General features: G+C 34.3%; 1 protein-coding gene across 2 annotated transcripts in view; it reads right to left on the bottom strand.

Moving 5' to 3' along the window:
- LOC138709606 (uncharacterized protein DDB_G0284459-like) overlaps nt 1-26,383 on the bottom strand; it is a 68,413-nt gene that overhangs the window by 4,964 nt on the left and 37,066 nt on the right. For both annotated transcript variants that reach the window (XM_069840495.1, XM_069840497.1), the window contains exons 9-12: nt 26,042-26,175; nt 17,972-18,330; nt 5,903-6,417; nt 548-1,003 (exon numbers count right to left, since the gene is read on the bottom strand). In XM_069840495.1, the coding sequence (XP_069696596.1) occupies nt 548-1,003; nt 5,903-6,417; nt 17,972-18,330; nt 26,042-26,175 (1,464 nt within the window). The remainder of the gene's footprint in view (nt 1-547; nt 1,004-5,902; nt 6,418-17,971; nt 18,331-26,041; nt 26,176-26,383) is intronic.

Below are 26,383 nucleotides of genomic sequence, written 5' to 3'. Positions count from 1 at the left end.
ATTCAGTACCTATCAGCGAAATACAACATAGAAAAAATCACAGTTACCGGTCTCTTCTTCGGAGTGAGAGGCACCATTCCGAAAGCCTTTGTAAAGTGGAGGGAAAAATACAAGCTGACGAGAGATCCACCATTATAAAATTTTCTGTAGCGATATTTCGTCAGCATCTTTATGGTGTACATTCAATTTAAATTATATCTGGTTCTATTTTTTTTCTTATGTCTTAATCAATTTTGTCTGAAACCTGTTTATATAATTTTTCATTTTAAATTTTATTGTGAGCTATTCTGTGTCGCAGGGCAAACCCAAAATATTGGGTCAGACCAATTTTATGTATCAACAATACAACAATGAGTTCAGATAAACGAACTTCACCATGGATATGATATGTAAATGGGCAGTATCAGTACGAGAATTTCAGTGCTGTTTGTTTTGGCTCATACCATAGTAGCCTACTGAAAACCAATTTTTTTTTTAACACTGGTACCTGAAATGAGGAAAAAATTACCAGAATCGTGATGTTCAGAATTCATGACGTTGGTATTACCTTTTTCTTTTTCTTTGGCTGCTCGAGTGCTGCAGGCTCCGCAGACTTGTTTGGTGCTGCTGTTGTCTCAGTGTCTGCAGTAGCAGTCTGATAATAACCTGACGGACCTGGCTGCGCTAAACTGTCATGGGACGTTGTTCCAGACGACATGCCAACTGCTGAACTTGGTTCAACATTTGCTGTGCTATTTTGATCACTAGACGTTTCTATCATGGCTGGAGGTATGGAACCAGAAGACTCCAAAGATGCCAGGTCCGAGTAAAATGAATCCAGTTCGGCATGAAGTGAGACTTTTGACTTTTTGGCTGCAGGGCGTGAGATGATGTGTGCACTAGTCATGGGCATGGGCATAGCTCCCACATATGGCACCGGACCATACTCAATTGCAGGGCCTGCCATACCCATAGGAGGAATGCCACCACCTGTGTTGTGACTGCTTGATGACACCACTGACGTCTTTCATGAAACAGAAAAAGAAACCAAACTAATTTTCCATACTAGTAACAATGCATACCAATCATCTATAGCAGTGTTTCTCAAACTTTTCTGAAGTGGGGACCACTTTTTTAAGTCAGAACAGTTCCGCAGACCACCTTACTCTTGTTCCCTTTGAAAGCAAATTTATCATTTATATAGCATATTTTAATACCAGTATACTTACATTTTAATGTAGAAATAATTAATTTAATTCAATTAATTTTATATTAGTATTAACTAATTAAGTTAATGTTAATAGAAGAAAATTTTTTATATCGTCATTTGCAAAAACAAAAATAGAGAGAAAGACATTAAGGGTGTTTGAGAATAAGGTTCTTAGGAAAATATTTGGGGCTAAGAGGGATGAAGTTACAGGAGAATGGAGAAAGTTACACAACGCAGAGCTGCACGCATTGTATTCTTCATCTGACATAATTAGGAACATAAAATCCAGACGTTTGAGATGGGCAGGACATGTAGCACGTATGGGCGAATCCAGAAATGCATATAGAGTGTTAGTTGGGAGGCCGGAGGGGAAAAGACCTTTGGGGAGGCCGAGACGTAGGTGGGAAGATAATATTAAAATGGATTTGAGGGAGGTGGGATATGATGGTAGAGACTGGATTAATCTTGCTCAGGATAGGGACCAATGGCGAGCTTATGTGAGAGCGGCAATGAACCTCCGGGTTCCTTAAAAGCCAGTAAGTAAGTAAGTAATGCAGAAACATATCCGATTTTCAACAAGTAAAGATGCAATTTTGCATGTTCTATTATTGGTGTACGACATACAGTACGTGACCATTTGAATGTGAAGTCTGGGTGTCAGCAAAACTATTAAGAAAGTCATAAATACATGAAAAGGTTCGGTACTTTGGTCCTGTTATGAATTCGGGTAGTCCTAGCTGGGTAACAGGCACAGCACCAGATTTGCACGGAAAAGATGGCGAGAAACACCACGTTCATAGTGCTTTAAATCCCTCTTTTGTTTCTGAGAGTAGAGTGGGAAGGCGATAGACGGGTAGGTTAAATAAATTTAATAAAATGTCAGTACTGGGAGAAAAAGTGAAAGGCGATTGCCATGTGTCATTTACAAACTCTGAGATTTTCAGCTATAGTGTGATACGCAATTCGATTGAATTTTATTTTTTCTCTGTCTTTTTTGAAGGACCACAAGTGGTCCACGGACCATAGTTTGAGAAACGCTGATCTATAGTTTTCTGAAAAACTAATTTTGATTATGAACGTGATAAACAACATATCAGCAAAATCAGCAACATCAATAATGAATGGGCAGCATCATCTAAATTGGCACAGGCTATCATTATTTAGCCTATGGACAATGTAATTATCAGTCTGTAAAGAACAAAGTACGAACAGACTCAAAGCTGGTGATGGTTGCAGCAGCAGCTGTGGCGTGAAAGTGGATTTTTATATACAATACTGTCGTGAAGTATGTGCAAAAATCAGAAATTGATGTACAATCAATACACACAAAATAATTTCATGAGACGGTCGATTTTTCACTACAATAATGAACTATTTCAAAGAATTTATTTTAGTCGAGGCTGTGAAAAAATCCACAAGAAAAACATGTGGATAACTCACGGAATTAAAATCTCACGTACTACAAATAATTAGTATATATTTAATGAGTAAGAACAGTAACGATTTTCATATTCTGAACTGCTATAAGAATTACAGTAAAATTGTATCAAGAGTTACAAAAGAGGCAAGAAGGATGCATTTCAACAGAAAAATAAAAAATTCAAATAATAAAATAAAAACTATTTGGGATATTATTAAAAATGAAACAGTCTATATTCAATGAATGAACATTTTTTCATTAAAATCAGTGATCATAAAGTAAAGATCCTGAGTAAATTGTAAATATTTTTACAACAGAAGATACTGTAATTAGTTAAAATAAATAAGGTACATATAATACTGGATTTCCACGTCTATAACTTATTTCTAGTACAGAAGCAGAAATTTTGTAAGTGAAATGCCTATAAAACAAAACATTTCTCTAAGTATGATGAAATATCAAAATGAAAACCTTATCTGAAATAATTTCTCCACCTTTAAGCTATTTATATAATTTATTTACAGCTGCAAAAGGGTATCTGTCGGATACAGGGGGTAGAGCCATTAATCCTTCCCATTGAAGGTTTTAAGGAACCAACCTGGACAAATACCCAATGTCCCATCCCTACCTTCCCGTGGTGCAGCTGTTAGTAAGCATAATTTTACAAGCTCAACTAAAGGGAGGGGCTACTCATCAATTAGCACTGGTCAGCTTGATGAGTTAATGACTGAATTTGGTATAATTTTCCTCTATTCAATACCTAATTCTCTCTTTACCCTTTCCTATCCAGTCCTCTGACTGAACTCTCACATTCTTCGACCCCGACGGCATTAGAGCATTCGAGGCCTAGGGGTTCATTTCCATTTCCTTCCTCCTCTTTCTACTTTTCTGTTCCTAATGCTGACCTGCTATGGCACTAAAATCGTCCTCCAGTGGCTTAAGGAGGGAAAGCTGGTGATCAATAAGATCTCCCAGCTAGGTCCAATGGATCCGTCGACCAACAGCAGGTGTGGTCCTCCAGACATTCTGGGGGTTGTGTGTGAATGAAGCAGCCACCAAAACGTTAAAATATGGTGTTCACTTAAATCGGCTACAACTTGCCATTTTACAAATCTGTGCTTCAGTGGCTAACCATGATAATATCTTTGAAAAATATTGGAGTGCAAGAGGTCAAATGACTTTATTGTCAAACGCCTGGTATTAGAAAACAACAAGAACATAATTTATTTACTCATAATGGTGAAACCTTTAGTAAATCTGAAAATAGTCTATAATTGCAGAAGTAGTGAATACTGAGCATGTCAAATTGCAAGGCGAAAGAGTCATTAGTTGTTGAGAAAAAAAAATTGTGAATTTCCCTCATTTTTTAGTACTTTAAACCTGTATATTCCCTCTTAGGCCTATATTACACTATCACATTTCTGTGTTACAGAAGTTTAATCAAATATATATGATAAAATCTTTTATTGTGTAATATAGCATCTTTGATCACATCTAGCTGTGACATAGTTATGATCATCATCATACCTTTGATAAAATCTGTGACTGAGAAGAAAGAAAATGGCGGACATTAAGCACACATTGTCTGTGAAAACCATAAAACTTTTAATATCACATTATGAGTCACATGAAATGTTTCATCATCCATTACTAAATACTTAGCATATATAGGATTTCACATCTTCATACTGAAGTTCTCTCAGTAGAGTTCGATGGATTCCTTTTGTACGTTTTCTCCCTACCCCAATATCTAACCCAAATCGTCAGCTTAGCTTGGAGTGTAAACCTACTAACTAACAAAAAGGAAATTTTACAGGGGAAATAAAAAAACTAAATAGGACCTATAAATTAAGTCTGAAACTTCACCACCTGTACTTAGGATTTGGTCCTAAAGTTTCAGAGTTAATTTATTTATACTCAGCTTTTTGTTTCCCCTGTAAAATTTTCTTTTTGTTGGTTAGCAGGTTTACTCTCTAAACCGACGAAATACATTTCTTCTTTGATTTTTTATTTAGTACTAGCCGTACCCGTGCACTCCGCTGCACCTGTTAGAAATGAATATAAAGTAATTACATAATTAAAATAAGACGTTTGATCCAGGGAACATTCGTGTTTGATAGAAGGATAAATCGTTTGTTGTGTTACTTAATTTAAATTGTATTTAAATAATTAAAATGCGATCATTTTGGTCCAGAGACACTCATTTGGTGCAATGACAATTCCTTTAACATGTTTCTTAATTTTTATTACATGCAACCATAGTTTAATGAAGATTGACATATCATTTAGTTTTAATGTGTAAACTTTATATTACTTGCTATATGTTTCCATTGAATTATGGTAATAACTTAATTTTAACCCTTGTTTTCTACGTCTTCAGTAAATGGCGCTTGGCCCACTATGGTTCTGAACCCTTCACATAACTTAAATAGTGAGACAGCATATATAGTGATATATAATTATACTTCTTTCTTTCGAAAATATAAGAATTCACGATCTCCTATGTACCACTGCCATAGAATGAATAAATGTGTTTTTCTTCCTACTGAAAAATGTTATATTTTGCACATAGGAGTTACGGAACAATGACGCTATAATCTGAGGCGGCACAGCGGTGGAAATGTATTGTATTGTTATTTTAAAACTCTTGTATATCCCTAAATATCAGTCCTATCAAAATTTTGATTGGAATGAAACTTATCGGAAATCATTTTTAAGGAAACTTTTGTTATGTAACATTTTTCACAAAAATCAATAATAAGCTAGATATTTCGGTTTATTTAATTCCCCCCCCCTTTTAAATAAAGTATTTTGAATGCCATATAGCCTAAAATCTAAGTTACAACGAACTTAATTTATCTTCCAATTTTCATCGAAATCCATTAAGCCATTATCGCGTGAAAAGGTAACAAACATCCAGACAGACAGACATAGAAACAAAAATTTCAAAAAAGCTATTTTCGGTCTCAGAATGATTAATTATACATGTCAACACCAATTATTTTTGGGAAAGCGAAAATTACCAGAAAAATTTCGCTTACAGATTTATTATTAGTATAGATTAATGCAATAAACGTTACTGTATTTACTGTTACAACAAGCATAGAACTGTTGTGGATCCATTATTAGAACTGTGATGAAAGATATGAACAAAGTTTTGACATAGTGTTTTATAGTCAAAATCTTACATTTGACCATATATATTTGATCAAAAAATTTATCATATTCTGTGACACAGAAATTTGATAGTGTAATATAGGCCTTAAAAAAAAAACAAAATAAATTTCACTTACTTGATAAGCATTATTCATCAGGTACTGAGACTGGACTGGATGCGGCATGCCTAGGGCCATTTGTTCTTCTGTGATGATTGCAATACCATTTTCAAGGTCTGTTGAATCAGGTGGTCTTGGAGGCGGAGAAAGTGGAGGTAGCGGCGGATACGGCGCAGCTCCAGGGGGCGGAGGAGGAGGCGCCATACCTGAGAGCGAATGGTAAGGACTGGATGCTGCGGCAGAAGCTGGATTAATTGGAGGCCTTGCTACAATGTATGGTAATTCCGGGGGATCGACTCCGGGTGGTAGTGGTTCACCATGCTCCATCTCGAGACGTGGCAAAGGGGGAGGCGAGGATGGAAGGGGTGGAGTACTGGGAGGCAATGGAGGGAGATCTGAAGGTGGTGGAGGTGGGGGTGGAGGTGGTGCACTTGGTGGAGGAGGGAGTGGAGGCAAGGGTGGTAAGACTGGATTACTTGAGGGGCTCGATGAAGTGTTGGACGATGCAGGATCAGAATTACTGGTTACGCCACCTGAAAATGAAGAAACAAGATACGTAATTCGATCTAATGGGTAGTAAGAATAAAGCTTAAGTACTTTCTCACGGTTTATATTTTTGAGTTTGAGCACTTCCTGTGATTATATACTCGTAACCACTAGAACATACTCATATTCGTAAGAATAAAGACATTCTACCTAACACGAATATATACTCATCTCTACAGCCTTCTTGATCGTTTAAAAGTTAGTATGTACTCGTGTTACCTATCCTCTTTGTCCACATTGCACCGTGATGCTCAGTTTTTTTTTATAGACTTTCACATGCTATCCGCATGCTGTAATGGTTTGTGTTATGTTTTTTGTAAATTTTGATAATGGATAAATAAATAAATAAAATAAATAATTAAGTAAATTAATTAATTAAATAAACAAATAAACAAGTAAATAAATAAATAAACATGAAAGAGAGAGTGAATCAGATAAGTGACGTTAATAAAACAGGAAACAAGAAAATAGTACTGGGAAATCGTCATTGCGGGATGTCGGATAGAGATTACAATCCATTTCTAGAATTCCAGTTATGTTAATTCTATTTTTTATTATGGAGAGTTATATACATAATTTAAAGTTACAAGTAATTGCATTTTGCAATTCAAATTTTACAAAATGAACTGTAATTATTATATTTAACAATACAATCTAACCTCATAATTTGATAGCCTTCATATTTTTATAGGTTATGTTTTTATGTATAACAAATACGTGTTTAACCTTTTTCACATTCACTTTTGTGAAGCGTTAAAGGCTTCTGAAGTTCACGTCTTTTTCTATATTTTTCCATGAGGTGCTGCATCGTTCATAAATTCTGCCATTTTTTTTTTTATTTAACTTTAAACTGAACACAAATCAACAAATATTCAGAATTGAGCCTGCTACAAACCATACTCAGAATAAAATGAGAACGAACTTATAAATATGAGCATATACTAGCTTTTATTCTTATCAAGCATGAGTATATATTCTGTACAAGATGGACACTTGAGTATATTCTACTATGCTTCCATGTTATGAGTATGTAATCAAAAATGAGTAGGTACTCAAATGTTTCTATTCTTACTAACAAGAGTATATATTAAAAAAAGTCTAGTATATACTATATACTCATGTTTATTCTTACCACGGAATATCTCAATCTTACAAATATTGTCAAACTTTTTAAACAGAGAAAGTGCATGATTAAAAAAGGGACACAAATTAAGTTTTATAACTGTAGCTATGCCATTGATATTCTATGGCAGTGTAACATAAGTTAAGAGAACAAAACAAATGACGATTCTGAACACCAGCGATGAGATGTTTAAGAAAACTAGCTGGTCACAAGCAAAGAAGTGGCAGTTAAGAGGGGAGGGGAGGAGAAAAAAGAAACTATAACAATACTAACTTATGTCTGCAAACTGATGAAATTTGGAAGGACCAGGAAGAGAGAAAAACATCTGATGGAGACATTACAGGTTTCAAGAGCACCTAAAATGTATGTATGTAATCCATCGTTCCAGACTCGGAACATAGATATCCCCTGACAAAGGTTTCAGTATCTACAAGGGACTTACACTTATTTGCCAACAGGAGTAGAAGGGTGAATGAAACTATTATCCCTTACAGTGATAGAGTAAAAAATCTAGGAATTTATATGGACAAAAATTTAAGTTGGAATACTCAAATCACACACACATGTAAAATAATTTTTATGAAAATTCACGCACTAAAAAGAATTCGAAATTTCCTTCCGTTGCTTCTCAAGAAGAAGGCATCACTCTTGATGCCTCATTTTGATTACTGTGACACTCTCTACACTGACCTTAACATCAGACTGACAGACAGACTACAGCGTGTTCATAATGCTGTGCCGTTTATATTTCGGCACATTTTTCTTTTCCTTCTATTTCTTTTACATTTTTCTATCTTTATACTTTTCTCTGTTAGTTTTAATTATTCTAACTCTTCATAGATGGCTTATAGTTTTTTTCCTTTCGGATCTAGTTCTTCTTACTTCTCGTAGATGGCTTTCCTCTCATCTTTCTGTTTTTGAGCTGCTTTCATTTTCCTGACTGGCTTGCATTCAGTCAACTCTGGTCAAATACTGGTCGGTATTTTTATTTCTGTGGATCGTCTTTCTAGCTGTGATATAACTAAAAGCCTACCTCAATATACAATCAGTTCAGTGGTTTAGTTTTGGCTTATGTTTTATTTAGTTATTGTAGTAGAACGAATTTAAAGAGTATGGAATTCACGACGAAGGCACCCATTGTTGTGTGACGTTTGAGGGGTGGCCAATTTGTATGTAACGGCTATGTGTGTGCTGAGTGATGGTTATGTCAAGGTTGTATGACAAGATGGATGCCAGCATGGGGGAAGTACCTATCTATGTAAGGTAATTAGCTGGATTTGGTCTACGTTACACTGTTAAGAAGATATTTTCTGTGCTACGAATTTATTTTGCTTGTTCTAATAAATAGCTGTGTTTTACATAGTGAGTGTGTGTTGTCACTTGACTACCTCGACACGCTGATTACCTTCCTGATCATAACGATTCATGGCAGGGTTAGTTTATTATTTAAATGTCTTGTATTCCAAACAGCAAGATTAGACGATTAGATAAAGAGAAAGGCCGAGAGCGCCTCAATGCATGCGTTCGATTTATTTGCAACGTCCATAGATCTGACCGTATCACACCTTCACCAAATATGCTGTCCTGGGCCAGTCTCAAAGAGCGAAGAACTATTCACTCTCTCACTTTACTCTTCAATATTCTTCAAACCTCTAACCCTAGCTACTTAGCTTCTCGTTTTCAACATTTGTCCTCATATCACGAAATAGATACTCGCTCACAACACCATATCACACTCTCCATTCCTAAACACAGAACATCCTTCTACTCTTCATCTTTCACGGTCTCTGCAGCTCATCTCTGGAACTCTCTACCACATGTCAAGAGACTATCGGACATTGTCTAGTTTCAAAAATAAATTAAAATTGCACTTTTTCAATTCAGATTCCTTTCAGTTATAAGCCCTTTTCTCTGAGATAGTTTTGTAAAAATATAGGCTATATATTTCTTTCCTTCCTTTCCCCTTTTTTGTTCTCTTTATCAGCCGATGAATTTATTAGCATAGCCATTTTATTGTGAATTTTATTTAATATTCGTATTTCTTTTCTTTTTTATTATTATTTTATTACATTCCATTTTGTTATATTCTACCTTACGTTTTCCATATTAACCATTTGTACTAAATGAGTTGCTTTTACTATATTCCAATGTATTTTACTTTCTTTTTTCTATTATGGTATTATTTTCATGTTGTTTAGTGTCGATTTTATTATACTATTATTATTTTTTTTTGTAATATGTTAGACTAGACGGCAATTCGGAAGGCAGTTAGCCACTAGATGCGCCGCAGCCTGTATGGCATGTGACGTCACAAGCTTGAACAGGAGAACCAATCAGAATCAGTCTATAACAAGCACTTCCTGAGTTCGTTTGTTCACGTGCGAGTGTTTCAATACATTGAATAAGTAAAACTAACATTTACTGTGTGTGTAAGGCAAATAAACGGAAGAAGAGACTGTAAAAACACAAGTATTACACAAGCAGGCGCGGAAAATAGTGTTTAAGGTGTATAATTATTATAAAAACGTTAACGAGCAGAACGCTGCCGGCCATCTTGATGCTGGCAGCAACATTGCCAACGTGCAAGAAACGACTGCAGAAGCATGTGGTGTGGGATTGAGAACCGTGCAAAGAATATTGTTAGTGAAGGAAAGAGGGTTTGTTTGGTGTCATGCTTACAGTAATCAATGGCTAAGGTCATTATTGTCTTTTGATAATTTAAATTCTCTCCTGCGCTATTTGTATTGCACGTGCGTGAAGTACGATGTGGCAATGTTGTACGCTGCCTTGCTCTCTCTATCTGTCTCTCTCGACGCAAACGCTAGCAGACAACCCGCATTCCGAATTGCCGTGGACTCTAGTATTCTGTTCTTTAACTTCTTGTTAAATTTTAACTGCTTGTATACTTTGTGACCTGGTAGAGTGTAAGACAAGGCCCTTTGGCCTTAACTCTGCCAGTATAAATGAAGAATTATTATTATTATTATTATTATTATTATTATTATTATTATTATTATTATTATTATTAAGGGTGCTGAAAACAAAAATGACAAATGTATCCACTTCAATGAATTCGTGTATTTAATTAATAGTGAATTAGGATTTCTGAGCTGTGTTCTTCCTGAGACAGATTATTATTATTATTATTATTGTTATTGTTATTGTTGTTATTATTATTATTATTATTATTATTATTATTATTATTATTATTATTATTATTATTATTAAGGGTGCTGAAAACAAAAATGACAAATGTATCCACTTCAATGAATTCGTGTATTTAATTAATAGTGAATTAGGATTTCTGAGCTGTGTTCTTCCTGAGACAGATTATTATTATTATTATTATTATTATTATTATTATTATTATTATTATTATTATTAAGGATGCTGAAAACAAAAATGACAAATGTATCCACTTCAATGAATTCGTGTATTTAATTAATAGTGAATTAGGATTTCTGAGCTGTGTTCTTCCTGAGACAGATTATTATTATTATTATTATTATTATTATTATTATTATTATTATTATTATTATTATTATTATTATTAAGGGTGCTGAAAACAAAAATGACAAATGTATCCACTTCAATGAATTCGTGTATTTAATTAATAGTGAATTAGGATTTCTGAGCTGTGTTCTTCCTGAGACAGATTATTATTATTATTATTATTATTATTATTATTATTATTATTAAGGGTGCTGAAAACAAAAATGACAAATGTATCCATTTCAATGAATTCGTGTATTTAATTAATAGTGAATTAGGATTTCTGAGCTGTGTTCTTCCTGAGACAGATTATTATTATTATTATTATTATTATTATTATTATTATTATTATTATTAAGGGTGCTGAAAACAAAAATGACAAATGTATCCATTCCAATGAATTCGTGTATTTAATTAATAGTGAATTAGGATTTCTGAGCTGTGTTCTTCCTGAGACAGATTATTATTATTATTATTATTATTATTATTATTATTATTATTATTATTATTATTATTATTAAGGGTGCTGAAAACAAAAATGACAAATGTATCCATTTCAATGAATTCGTGTATTTAAATAATAGTGAATTAGGATTTCTGAGCTGTGTTCTTCCTGAGACAGCAACAAATATATCCATTACACAAACAGTGTACCCAGAGCAAATGATGCTTATGGTCACACTCTTGCTCATATGTACACCTGTCTGTTTAATTCAACATGTCACTCAGAATATACACTCAGCACTATTCCTAACCAACAGCATTGAAGAACAAGAATCAAATAAAACAAAATTAAAATTTCAATGATTGGTGCACGAAGAAGTGAAAGGCAAAATGTACAGAATTACTCAATTTTGGAAATATTTCTATAAATGAGCTAATTTCAATTTTACTCCAGCAAAGACTGTTTAGTACTCTCACTAAGGAACACAAGATTCAAAATGCATATAATACAAAAGAATCAAAACTCTCGACACACAAATCCACCTTTAACCGTTGAACACCAAACATCTATAACATGATATTTTGGGATTATATTGGAAACCAGCACAAGACAGTTAAGCCTCAACACCCCTAACATGATACTCAACCTTATCACATTACTACACTACGAAAAAGCAACAATCCTGAAACTTCAGAACTGAGTCTACACCAATATTGCAAATAAAAAAATCGGAATATTTACAAACTTCAAAATCAGCAACCTTATTCATCATCATCATATCCCTCACGTATTAGACCCTACAGGATCTGTTATGGTCTCATGCCAGCGCTTTCGTGGTCTTCCCAATTTCCTCTTTCCTCTTGGTACATAAGTAAGAATCTGTTTAGGCCATCTAGTGCGATCCATCCTTTCGACATGTTTTTTCCACTGAAGTCGATATTGTTGAACAAAATTAACTATAGGATCCATTTTGAGTTCCTGCAATATGTCCACATTTTTACGGTGTTCCAGCAAAGAGCATCCCGCTGTTCGTCTCATGAACCTCATTTCCGCTGTCGTCAGCCGTCGTCCGAGTCACAGCGGTATAACTGTTCCAACACATATGGAGGAAATGCCATATAAACGCCTGTCCAGAAGGCTATTAAGGTAGCAGCCCTACCACTGGACTACTGTGCGACAGGCTTGTAACCTATCCACAGGAACTCTATATTACATTCAAGTCTCATAATATTAACAGCAACCTTATTAAATAGTTTAACTACCGTAGACTCAGCAAATATGGTCTACAACAGACGAGAACTGTCTCCTTGGTGTAGCTGTTAGCTTGCCTAACTATGAACCAATAAGCCCTGCGTTCGATTCCTGGATAGCCCAAGACATTTTTCAAGGGTACAGGAATCTGGAACAGGGTCAACCCAGCCTCCTCATGATCGGAAAATTGGGGAGTCAGTCCAAGGGCATATCGACGGGAGGGGGGGGGGGGTCCATCAAGTCCAGACCCCCTCAAAGTGATAAGTTGTAACATTTTTACTGAATTTTTAAACACTGATAGCATTTAATTCGGTTATCTATAATTTCACCGAAATGATTCTCTTATATGTACATAACACTTTTGATTTGACATCCATCATGATATCACAGGTTTTTTTTTAGTATGCTCCAACGAGTATAACTCATATGTAGGGGCTATATAAGAACACATACATATGTTATAAAATATAATTGAAACTACAGTCTGTGAAAAACAAACAATAACACAAGAATTTATGAAAGAAAGAAAGCAAAATAAGAACAAATAGTAAGATAACCTAAATAAAGTTTTGGGCAGAAAGAAGAAAAAGTTTGAAACCATGAAATAAATAAACTGAGAATTAAAATAAATAATCTTCCGAAAAACGTATTTTTACACAATTCTTAAAACACCGGCAATTTGGTAAAAGTCTATGTTCTAAAGGAAGTTGGTTAAAAGTTGTTGTTAAAAAATGGTTAAGTCCTTTCATTCCATAAGTTACTGAGCTATGCTGAGAAAATATATATTGTCTTTTTGTCTTGTTAAATAAGTATGTATATCTTTATTAAACTGAAATGTAATATTACTATGTATTGTTTAAGTATGTATATCTTTATTAAACTGAAATGTAATATTACTATGTATTGTTAATAACTTTGTACATGAAAATAGCAGCACCTAATTTGATAATTGATTCAACTGCTAGAACGAAAGAAAATTGATATACCGTATTTACTCGCGTAATTCACGCCATCGCATATTTCACGCACCCAAATTATTTACTATATAATTTGATAAATTAATTTCCTCGTATATTTCATGCATTTAATATTCGTGAAATACTGTAACAAGTACATGCTGAAACTTGAAGTAATGAGGTGTGTTATGTTGAGGAGCCCTGAATGTACGGTATCTTAAATGCCGTAACGAGAGGGTGTATAGCGGTATTTGGGACCGGACAGCTACCTGTTACAGGCGCACCCTTCTCGTCTATGAAAGTCCTTTAAAAATACCGGTATAGGGTATTGACCTCCCCCTACCATTTGAATGGGGGTGGTTTGTAAGCTTTGTGTTGGATCGCATCAGTTGAGTTTGAGACTCGAAAAGGGAAACCTGTCAAAAGCCGTCTGTTAAAAGTTTTAACAATGAATTGTAAATCCCGATATTCGAGTCATACTGCGTCCTTCAAATTAAAAGTTATTGCGTATGCAGAAACGCATGGCAACAGAGCAGCTGGACGTGAATTCACAGTTCCAGAATTTAATATTCGCTACTGGACGAAACAAAAACAAGCTCTTCAAGAAACAAATGCATCAAAGAAAGCATTTCGTGGGCCAAAAAGTAGAAAATTCCCTGATCTTGAAGACAAGTTACTAGGATATGTAAGGGAACTGCGTAGTTTGTCATTTTTACCCTTAAAAATACCAGCTTGTGAAATTCCTCGCTTAATTCACGCACCCTAAATTTACAGATCGAAACTGCGGGAAAAAAGTGCGTGAAATATTCGAGTAAATACGGTAGATATTTAACTGGAGTCAAATAATGAAAACCCAATAAATTCCTTAAAGCTCTATGTTAAACTAAAGAAAAAGCCAAGAAGACTGAACTTTGATTTGTAAAAAAAAAAAAAAAAGAAGAAGAATAAGAAGGAGGAGGAGGTGTGTGTGTGTGTGTGTGTGTGTGTGTGTGTGTGTGTGTGTGTGCGTGCGTGCGTGCATGTGCGTCTTTATACGGAAAGTGGAGAGGCACCAAAATAAATTCACCAAGCCTACAACACACTAACAATGTACTCTTCTCCCCACCAATTGCAGGGTCCTTAACTGTTGTTATTCAGACTTTACAAATGGGCTCATAGATGTCACTAGTGCTGAGACACATACACCAGAGTGCATCACAGACAACGGGTCTACTTTACACACCCCTGTGTTGCCTGGACCATGGGCTTGTCCAACACAAGTTATAAAGTCAATGTGAACCCATTCCCCTGATTTATAAGCCCAGCGCTCTAGTGCTGAGCCACAGTGGCAGTTCCATATATTTTTTTATTAACTAACTAGCCGTACCCGTGCGCTCCACTGCACCCGTTAGAAATAAATATAAAGTAATTACATAATTAAAATAGGACATTTGATCCAGGGAACATTCGTGTTTGATAGAAGGATAAATCGTTTAATATGTTACTTAATTTAAATTGTATTTAAAATATTAAAATGCGATCATTTTGATCCAGAGACCACTCATTTGGTGCAATGACAATTCCTTTAACATGTTATTAATTGTTATTACCAATTATTTTTGGAAAAGCGAAAATTAACAGAAAAATTTTGGCTACAGATTTATTATTATGTTTATATTATATTATATTATGAAAAAGTGTGTTGATAACGGATGTACTCGAATTAGAAAGTTTTTAATTTGTTTTGGGAGCTCTTGAATCTCAGGAGGAACAACTTTTACAACAGCGCAACATAATCTGCTTGGCTCATTACCCAATTTTTTTGCATTGCATTTATTGCATATATATTTTATGTATTTTAACACGATTCAATTGAGCATAGTTAAAATTTGAATTATAAAATAATGGATTGCTAAGCTAACGTACTATTACTGCATACTAAATCAATACACTCTAGTTGTTCGTTAATTCTCCGAGATAAAAATGAATATGTTCATAAACATTATTTTAAGATATACAGGAAATGAATATACAGAATAATCTATCAAGTTTTCTGTGCATAAGAAGCTATTTTAATCTTACTTGTCCTCAATTCACTCACAAGTTACTGTAATAACATTATAGCATTATGTCCATCTAGAGAAACTACACTTTCCAATGATGAAATAATAATTAATTATACAAATTGGTTAATTTAGCTTCCTATATTACTTCATACAAACAAAGAAACATTGTCTGTAGGCTATGTTTCATAGCTTTCGATTGTTGTGTCCAAGGCCCCTTATAGACGAAGTCATTTGTTTTTTATTTCAATACACCGCCTTAGATGGCAGTTATTTTAATTTTAAAACTCATTTATCTCATTAAATATCAGTCCTATCAAAATTTTTCAAAGAATAAAACTTATCAGAAATCATTTTTAAAGAAACTTTTGTTATGTAACATTTTTCACAAAAATCAATAATAAGCGAGCTATTTCGATTTATTTAATTCAGGCCCCCTTATAACCCCCCTTTTAAATAATGTATTTTGAATGCCATATAGCCTAAAATCTAAGTTACAACGAACTTAATTTATATTCCAATTTTCATCGAAATCCGTTCAGCCATTATCGCGTGAAAAGGTAACAAACATACAGACAGACAGACAGACAGACAGACAGACATACAAACAAAAATTTAAAAAAAGCGATTTTCGGTTTCAGGATGGTTAATTATACATGTTAACACCAATTATTTTTACAAAATCGAAAATTACCAGAAAAATTTTGGCTACAGATTTATTATTAGTATAGATAGCAGGTACTTGACCCTCCATCACTCACCGAATGTAAAACTATAAAAAAAAAAACATTATAACATACACAAAGCTTTGAAACGTGAAAAAACTAGCCATCTAATCACAGTCCACTGTTTCAAATTCTCAAACACAGCAAATGCAAATGCGACATATCTTCTATACTGTACATAAACAATTAATTGGCATGACAAACGTTTGGAAAAACTGTATCACTTCTATAGACAAAGAAGAATAGAAGAAATGTTTAATAATCTGGAATTCTGGTCATTGGCACAACATACGAGCTAGTCCATCTCAAATTGACCGAAATGTAGAGAAAATTGACCTTGCAATTTCTAAATACAATAAAACTTTTTTTGTACGTAGAGAACTGTGATAAAATGCTCTGTGCAAAGTTTGAGGCATCAGAACTTCATACTGTTTAAATTAATAATATTTAAATTTATCATAAAATTAGCAACTTTAAACTGTTGTGGCTTCGAAACCCTTTCACCCAATGATCAAAATCATGGTTTATTTTGATGCTGAGAAATTAAAGTTTTTATCGACATATAAACAGATTTTCTCACTTTTTATGGAAATGGAGAAATTTAGATTTTTCTTAATTAAGACGCCTTTGCCAAGGAAAAAATATTTTAAAAATATATAGTTAGATTCCGCATTGAAAGTGCAAATAAACACATATTTTTTACTGATGGTATGTTGATAAGAAAGTATTAAAAATCAAATAAAGAGAATAAATAGTACGCACGTGAACTAACCAGCTGACTGTGAGACGGGAGCTAGCCGAGGTAAGCAAGGTCAGGAGACATAAACACGTGATGTGTCGTCTAGCAGTCATGGCTGTGCTAGCTTTATCACAGGTTTTCATAAACACAGGAGTAAAATGACGCCCAATGTTCACTTATCTTCAGCTCTCGGCCAGTGTGTGCGGTACTGCGCCGTTCAAGTCTAGGCGTGTGAAAATAATTTATTTAATACCCTCGAAACTTATTGCCATACCACTAAGCAAACAATGCCGAATCACTCTTAATAATGCAAGGTTTTTCCTCAATATTTTTTACATTTTTACAAATGAGCAAAAAGCCTAAAAGTAAGTAAAATCAGATTATCTGTCTCTCTGTATGCAATAAAAATAAGGATTACATCTTATCATAACCTACCAAATGTCAGCTTCAAAATGAGCTCCCGTTCAATGTTCTGCAGTAAATGGTTCCAGAGTGCTGAAAGAGGCTTGTTTTTATAAAATACGCTAAATTTGTCGCTCAACAATATGAAAACCGTTTGACTTTCAATAGTATATTTTTGAAAATGCACTCTCCTCAACATCTTGTATAAATTGGAAAAAAATTAGAGTATGAAAAAAATGCAAGGTTTTTTACCGATCGATTTCATATGGAATAGCCCGTACAGTGTAATCAACTAATCTGCTGAAAACATGCATAAAGAAGGCCATTAAATAAGACATTTCAGCTAAATGTTTTGTTATTATTTACCTCCTGAATCTTTCGTTGTATCTGAGCTTGTTGATGTGACCTCCCCGTCAGTTTTTCTTTTTCTCTTCCGGTGGGTTGAACTTGAGTCTAACTTTTCACCCATATGTTTTGAAGAACTCCTTTCTTTGTAAGAAGATATCCTCGGTGGTGGCGGCGGACTCGGTACAGAGTCTTGTGAGATGAGAGGTGGAGGAGGTGTTTTGGGCGTTCTTTCTTCCTCCTCCACTGGTGGAGGTGGTGGTGTGGTGCACAGTTCCATAGCTTCTCCACCACCACAAACATCATCTTCTGGTGGTGACGGGTATTCCCATTGTGTTTCTCCACTCACAGTGTTGCGATAGAAATATCGCTTGTGTGTCCTACATATGCCGAGAAGGCAAGGAGAGAACGAGAAAAGAAGCTTGATATAGTAAACAGTAATTGCTTGTTAAAGTCCCAAATGTATATAATTAGTCAACTAACACTACGGTCTGTCTCTCCAACGTTAACAGATAAAGACTTCTCCCATTAATGAAGATCAGCAGCATTTTACAGTGTAACTCCGATTTTGCATTCCTGCACATACATCAAGTCTACTACTTTCCTCATTTTCACACGATACTATTGTTTCAAAGACGAACAACTCACCTGCTAACTAGTGGATGCAGCATAATATTAACTCTCATGGACTCGATATTATATCTTATGATTACTAAGTACACTTTCATAACTTCTTGTATAAAACAGGTAACATATTTTTGGTAAGTGTAATGCAGAAAAACTTCAAATGGGAGTTGCACTGCAACAGGGAAGTCATTACCTGTGGGTCAACTGTCGTGATGCAGAGATGATAAACCAAACTACCACACCATAGAAAAAAATTTTCACAGAAAGTTCTGTGGAAAAATTCCCTATATGCAGTTGGAAGACTTATCATTCACCATTTTCCAATGTGAAGCGCTGATGGTATACAGCATATCCCAAATTTTCCTTCAGTTTGATGATGAAACTTAGATAGGTTATCAAATTTAACCAAGCTGCATCATCTGACTATGGGAAGGCAAGCTGGTCTGGTGAGCGGATACATAGTCTTTTCTTTAATAGTACATTATGCAACGAGACTATAATGTTAGTAATTAAGACGCGAGTATGTTTATGAAACGAGCACAAGCGAGTTTCATAATTTTCATATGAGCGTCTTAATTACCATTATAGGCGAGTTTCATACGACTTTTTATGCTCGACCATATTTCTAACTTGAAATTATTCATAAGTATTCATGTTATGGTTATGTAAGTGAGGAGTGGAACTGACCTGAATTGTGAGATGTGCGCAGATGTGAAAGTATTGATTTTTTCCGAGGCACGAATGTCATTGACCTTGATATAATCTAGAGAATAACATGAAGATTAGTCTGATATAACCTGGAAATTGATTTAGAATTGAAAAACGAGATGACAAATTGAATTTATTTGAATATTATTTACAATTAACGCTAATTATTATAGTAACAGAACATAACCTTCTGCGACAGTATTGGATTTCCAGCCTCCGTGACTTTTCGCTAATTGTCTTTCGATTGCATATCCGAGAATAATCGATACTTCCGGTTTCATAATGGTACAATGGTGATTTCTCATTGGCTGAACAACTGAATTATAATGAATAGGTGTACTTTAATGAGGTACATTAAAGGGCTACTACCAGGTGTATAATTACTACATTTTGGCATGGTCGAGCATAAAAATCTTATCAGAACTATTAAAAAAAGATTGGAATATCTTCTTTCCACATATTGATCTCGTAACTTCATACTCTTTTCAAATTAGTGTCCGAAATGTCAGCATCTGTTCTGTATACAAAATATATTGATTGCAGTGTTACTAGTCCTAGCACATGCCAGCTTCATAACAATCTTCTCTGAAGCTGTCTCACACATGGTATGAGTATACAAGATTGGACTCCTATAAGAACGGCTGTGGTTTAAATTTACACATGCATACTGCATTCAGTCTTAACTATTCTGTAACTCAAGAGACTATAAATGGAGCATCAGCATGTGTAATGCCTAGTAAAAATATACAATTTTGAAAATTTTACGTTTCACACAAATATATTAACAATCATCTGAAAACAGATTAATACAGAGCTCTGAAGTTTGTTTATTAGTACACATATTGCGAACTTAATTTTTTTATTTCCCAGAATTAAAAAAAAAAAATGGCAATTTTTTATAAAAACTTAACACGCATGCTAAAGGATCAACTACCTAGGTCAGACATCGCCTGATAAGAGTACCAGATATTCAGTTTACTACTGCCAAAGTGAACAGAATAAAATTATCAAATGCAGATTTCCTATGACTTGTATCTGCTCCGTTTTCCATATACAGTCTCTGTTAAATATAAAATGTTGATTAACTACCCCCCTAAATAAGTGAAATATCACCACTCTCAGTTCTTCTAATTAAGAGAATCAAAATAAAAGATATTCCTAAATACTTCAATTTAAGTTAAAATGGGTAAAGGTAAAAGGTAAAGGTATCCCCGTAACATGCCATGAAGGCACTTGGGGGGGCATGGAGGTAGAGCCCCATGCTTTCCATGACCTTGGCACTAGAATGAGGTGGTGTGGTTGGCACCACGCTCTGACCGCCTTTTACCCCCGGGAAAGACCCGGTACTCAATTTTATAGGAGGCTGAGTGAACCTCGGGGCAGTTCTGAAAGTTTGGCAACGAGAAAAAATCCTGTCACCACCTGGGATTGAACCCCGGACCTTCCAGTCCGTAGCCAGCTGCTCTACCAACTGAGCTACCCGGCCGCCAAGTTAAAATGGGAGTTACCAAATTATATCTTAATAAAAAAAGTCACCAAAGAATTTACCTCCTCAAGATGGTCTGCTTACTGCTAACATTTTGTAGACTGTAATGTCGAATAAACATACACAGTTTATAGCAAATTTCTCTTTCAAATGAATTTATAGTCTCCCCCCACTCCACATACAAAATCACAATCAAATATTTACAAATATTTCTGGTACATTCACGAATAAAACATTAATTTGTTTATCCATTCAGGTAAAATATAACAGTAAACTGTTACTTGCTGTTTCACAAAATTTATTGCTCAACTTACAATTAAGGGAAGACTCCACTGAAAATCATGAAAATTTTTCCAAATTTTTTTAGCTATTTCCCTTATTCAGAATTTATATTTTCATACCCGAAATGGATTCAGCTCAATTCTGATTACAAATACTCGTATGTTTACACTTTTTAAATTAAGGCTGGAAGGGGGCGTGGAATTTAAAGAGCTGTCAAAATCGTTTTTCATCGAAGAATTCTCTTTTAAAATTTCTGATTACAAATCTAGTAACGTTTTGTTGGCTCCCTGAAGTTACTAGATGAATGTAGTGGAGGAGAATATTAATTTACATAAATATTCATTTTATTTTAAAATCTATTTTTCTGTGTTCATTTTTGTTGATTCAACTCCAACTTTCTTTTGCCAAATATTAATCAGTTTGGATGAAATTTTTACTGCAAGTATTTATGAGGTAGCTGCAGGTTTCTATGCATTTATTTTGTGAGAAATGCTGCTAGTTTATTTTATTAAACTAGCAGCATTAAGAAAAATATTAATAAAATAAACTAGCAGCATTAAGAAAAATATTAATAAAATAAACTAGCAGCATTTCTCACAAAATAAATGCATAGAAAATTGCAGCTACCTCATAAATACTTGCAGTAAAAATTTCATCCAGATTGATTAATATTTGGCATAAGAAAGTTGGTGTTGAATCAACAAAAATGAAGACAGAAAAATAGATTTGAAAAAAAAATGAATATTTATGTAAATTAACATTCTCCTCTGCTACATTCATCTAGTAGCTTCAGAGAGCCAACAAAAAGTTAATAAATTTGTAATCAGAAATTTTAAAAAAGAATTCTTCGATGAAAAACAATTTTGACAGCTCTTTAAATTCCACGCCCCCTTCCAGCCTTAATTTAAAAAGTGTAAACATACGAGTATTTGTAATCAGAATTGAGCTGAATCCATTGGGGGTATGAAAATATAAATTCTGAATAAGTGAAATAGCTAAAAAAATTTGGAAAAATTTTCATGATTTTCAGTGGAGTTTTCCCTTAAGTTAAAATTGATTTCGTTTATATGACGTAAATTATGCTAATCCATTTATATTTTTTCCCTTATTTAAATATAATCCAACAGTATGAGTAATATATACAAAACACTAATTAATTACAAAATGCAAACGCAACTCAAATGCTACATCAATATGCACACACCACTTCGTTTTCATATAGATCTGTATGCAGGGACGTATGCAAGGGGAGGGGGTTAACAGATTTGAAAACACTTCCCCCTCCAACTTTTTGTAAAAGCATATCGATCGTCCAGTTCAAAATTGCCATTTTTTAGTTATTTATACTACTGAAAGCCCCTTTCAGAGCTCTTTCCGATTCAGTATTGAGATAAGTCATATTTACAACCATAAAGGAAAAAACTAAATAAACTGCTTTAGAAATAATTATAACTATGGACTTTACTAATTCATTATTAGTACATTTCGAAATTAATAATAATGTACATTTCGAAATGTATTAATAATGAACTGGAAGATTGTGATACACTCGTCCTGAATACTGACTCATTTCTAATTGTCGTGGTTATGAACCAGAACTCTGTTCTTTTCTAAGTGATTTATTTGAAACTTTCAACTGAAAATATCTCAAAACTTGTTTTTTTGAGTTGTCGCACTTTCGAACTAGACGATCGATATTTAGATTTGAGTATTATTTTTATCTATAATCGTTTTCCCGTCTCTAAGTTTTCACTGTCAGAGTAACAAAATCTACATCGACATAAGACACAGTCGTCCTACCCTTCTTCAGTATAACCCCTATGCTTGGTGCTGCAGCACATTCGAATTATAACAATGCTATCTTTATTATAGAGAGACCTACCACCTAGTACCGACCTTGTAATAAAATGAAGCCGACACAGTATGAAATTTAACTTGTTGTGAAACATGTTGAAAAGGTTGTTTTGACATTTCTGCAATGCAGATATTAAATATTGTGTATTGTCGATTTTAAACTCATTTTAAGAGAGGTATTCACCTGCATGTTAGTTTGAATTCTAACTTTATTGAGAAACATTTGTTTAACGTTTTGTGCGTTTGACAGTTCGTATTTTTACTCTAAACTTCACATTATCGTTCCAGGTTCTTTGATATGTCTGACTGCAAAGCCCAATTTTGCAATTTTTTTAGCAAAAAGTCGCATAGTGATTCTTCTGAGGTTAATGAAAATTTCACATTGGCAAATGTTTCTTCACAGCCGCAGCATGACGATGTTGCAAATGTTCTTCCTGGAAGTAGTTTCACATTCCGCTGTGAAAATTCAGCTGATAATGATAATGATAATAATAATAATAATAATAATAATAATAATAATACAGAAAATTTTAAATACCGATAACGTAAACTGTAAACAATTTTAATAATGACCCCCCCCCCCTTGATAAAATTCTGTATACGTCACTGTATGTATGTAACTCAGGGTGGAATGTAATATGTAGTAACTTTTCTTTTATTCAAATCAATTTTACTAATAGATTATGTTTCTATCCTTCAAAGAAAGTACTCATTGTCCAAAGTACAATTACTTAATAAATGTTATACTACGTGAGAAGAGAACATGACTGACTTTCAGCAACTGAAAAGTAGAAATTTAAAAATAAACAAAGCTTGCATTTCAGTCTTCTTGTAAGTCAGTCCTTTGAATTTTCATATCCTCACAAATGGATTAGCAATTATTTACAATAATGAAACAGATTGCAAATAAGGAGACGATGGAGGAACTGACTTGAAAATTGTTAATATATATTACTGTGTATTTGAAATTCGTTGAACGAATATATGGAATGTGTGAGAAAAGTTTCAGTTTCCATTACATCAATGTTTCCACAATGAAATTTAACTTTAGTGGCCAAGCCCATTCGAAGACCAATCTTGTACATTTAATACATTTAAGGATAAAGGCATGGTTACATATTCTGCATTCCTGCACTTACACTAGGAAGAATTCCTTACTGATATTAAAAACAATGCTTTTATTATAATAATATAGTCAGTAACTACTTCCTAGCGTAAATGGAATGCAGTTCGTGAAATGCTCCTATTTATAACAACAAAGTGTGTTTAAAGAAAATACAATGCCAAATGAAAATGAAATTGCAAGCTATAATAAATTGTTACTATTATTGATACCTTCATTTTATACAAATATGAAGAAAACTTTATTAAAAATGAGCTTGTTTTACAAAAATTTCACGAACAGATATTTCATATTAATTTTTATTATTCGAAATCCTAACAAATACAAATGGAATTTCTTATAGTCAAAGATGATATTTGGGGAAGTATGTTGTCCTATTTCTTCTATCTCCATTTCAAAATAATAATAATAATAATAATAATAATAATAATAATAATAATAATAATGATGATGATGATGATGCAGTAGTAGTAGTAGTAGCAATCATCACAATCATTATCATCATATCAATCACTGTCATCATTTATCGTGAACACTATTGTTACCACCCAGGGTTTAAAAAGGATTAAAATTCTACTGACTCATAAATGTGTGTGTGTGTCTGTGTCTAATGCCTACCCACTTCACTTGCGTGATTTGAATTCCACGTACTGCAGATAGATGGCAGGACTGACTCATTTTCAAGTTGAACACCACTTTGGCAGGCCACATTATGTATATCTGTGAGGAGTAATGTTGTGTACTAGGGTGAGTGTATTTGTAAGTGTTCGTGTAAGTGTGGTGTAGAAAATGGGTGAGGATGAAGATGGTGAAAAAGGGAGAAGGGGAAACCTGGTGCCGGCACGTAGTCTACTCCTGTCGAATAGCACCAAAGGGGGCCGCCAGGCTTAACATCCCCAACCAACAGACGAATCACTATCAACAGTACCATATGACTTCTCTTCATATGCACTGGGGAGAAATTTGGGATTTAAACTCACAAATCCAAAAGTTTACAGCAACAACAATCATTGTTGTTAATCCAAGAGCATTTCTCGTAATAACCAGCCTGTTTGTTATACACAAAGTTCAGGGAGAGAAATCTTCTGTCCGATGTTACATCAAATTGACAATGCAGGAGAACTTCCACGATGATTCGACATCTTTAAGTTGTTCTGCCAATGGTACCTTGTTCTTGCCATATGGATGCCTGACTTTCACAGTAATATCTAGAATTTTTATTACTCATGAATAAATATGATTCAAGAAAGCAATAGCAAGAGCAAGATACCACATATCTGACAGACGTTAATGATGGCCGCCAAAGTGTGCAGATCTTTCTCTTCCATGAAGAATTCCTGTTGAAGAAGACCAGAGCATAAATCTTGAAGAGACACAGGTTTCATGTACATTTACTTCCAAAATTTAAAAAAATGAAAATAATCTGATGCCTGACAAATGTTACTCATTGCAGATCAAACAATTTTAGTATTTATGATGAAAACATCTTATTAATTTTGTGTGGTGCATTTTAATTATACTTCAGTATCAAAACAAAAATAATTTTGAAAATTTTCAAAGGTTATTGATGCAATACATAGCAGAGATGAAGAAATGAGCTAAATATCCTCACCTCTTTTGTTTACCGTACCCTTGTTTCCAGGTGGTTTCTCGACAGTCAAGGATGGTTTCCAGGTGGTTTCTCGACAGTCAAGGATGACGACGTGCAGTGCAGCCTCTGCCAGTCCGCCAACATAAGAGACCAGTTGATGGAATCTCGCATCTTCTAATCCAGCATCAGCATACATCTTTTAACTCAATTACCTTTCTAGGGTTTGTTCAGTCCCAAACAGTCCGCTCCACAATACACAAGACCACATTTACAAATCGGAAATTTCCTTCCTAGGCCAGATTCTGTTAAATTATTATCCATTTGGCATGAGCAGTGAAGTAGCTGCAGGGATTGTGTTGCATGAGGAGATAGACAGGTACAGCAGTTATCGAGTATGTGCTATTAAAGTGGATACCGTACCTATCCCATTCACATGTCCAGCCATCAGGTGCAGCAGCCTGTTCGAGGCGCGCGAGCTCCTCCCCTGTGTCACTCAGCCAGTTGGAAAGGTAAGGTTGTGACAGAGCACCAGCATGCCAAGCTGACACCAGTGTCTGTAACACCAACACAAGTAAGTTTACATATTGTAAATTTTTTATACTGAACAACAATGTAATTTTATTATCTCAACAATAATTATCACTCTCTACAATTTAATTTCACTCCCGTCAACAATGGGATTTGCTCTCCGCACAGCAACATAGCGTTCGTTATTGCACTCTACAAACGATAATGACAATTTACTTGGACTATTACGAACAA

This window comes from Periplaneta americana, chromosome 11 (genome assembly GCF_040183065.1).
Source record: "Periplaneta americana isolate PAMFEO1 chromosome 11, P.americana_PAMFEO1_priV1, whole genome shotgun sequence".
In the NCBI taxonomy this organism is placed as follows: Eukaryota; Metazoa; Arthropoda; class Insecta; order Blattodea; family Blattidae; genus Periplaneta; species Periplaneta americana.
This window is presented reverse-complemented; position numbering and strand designations above follow the sequence as displayed.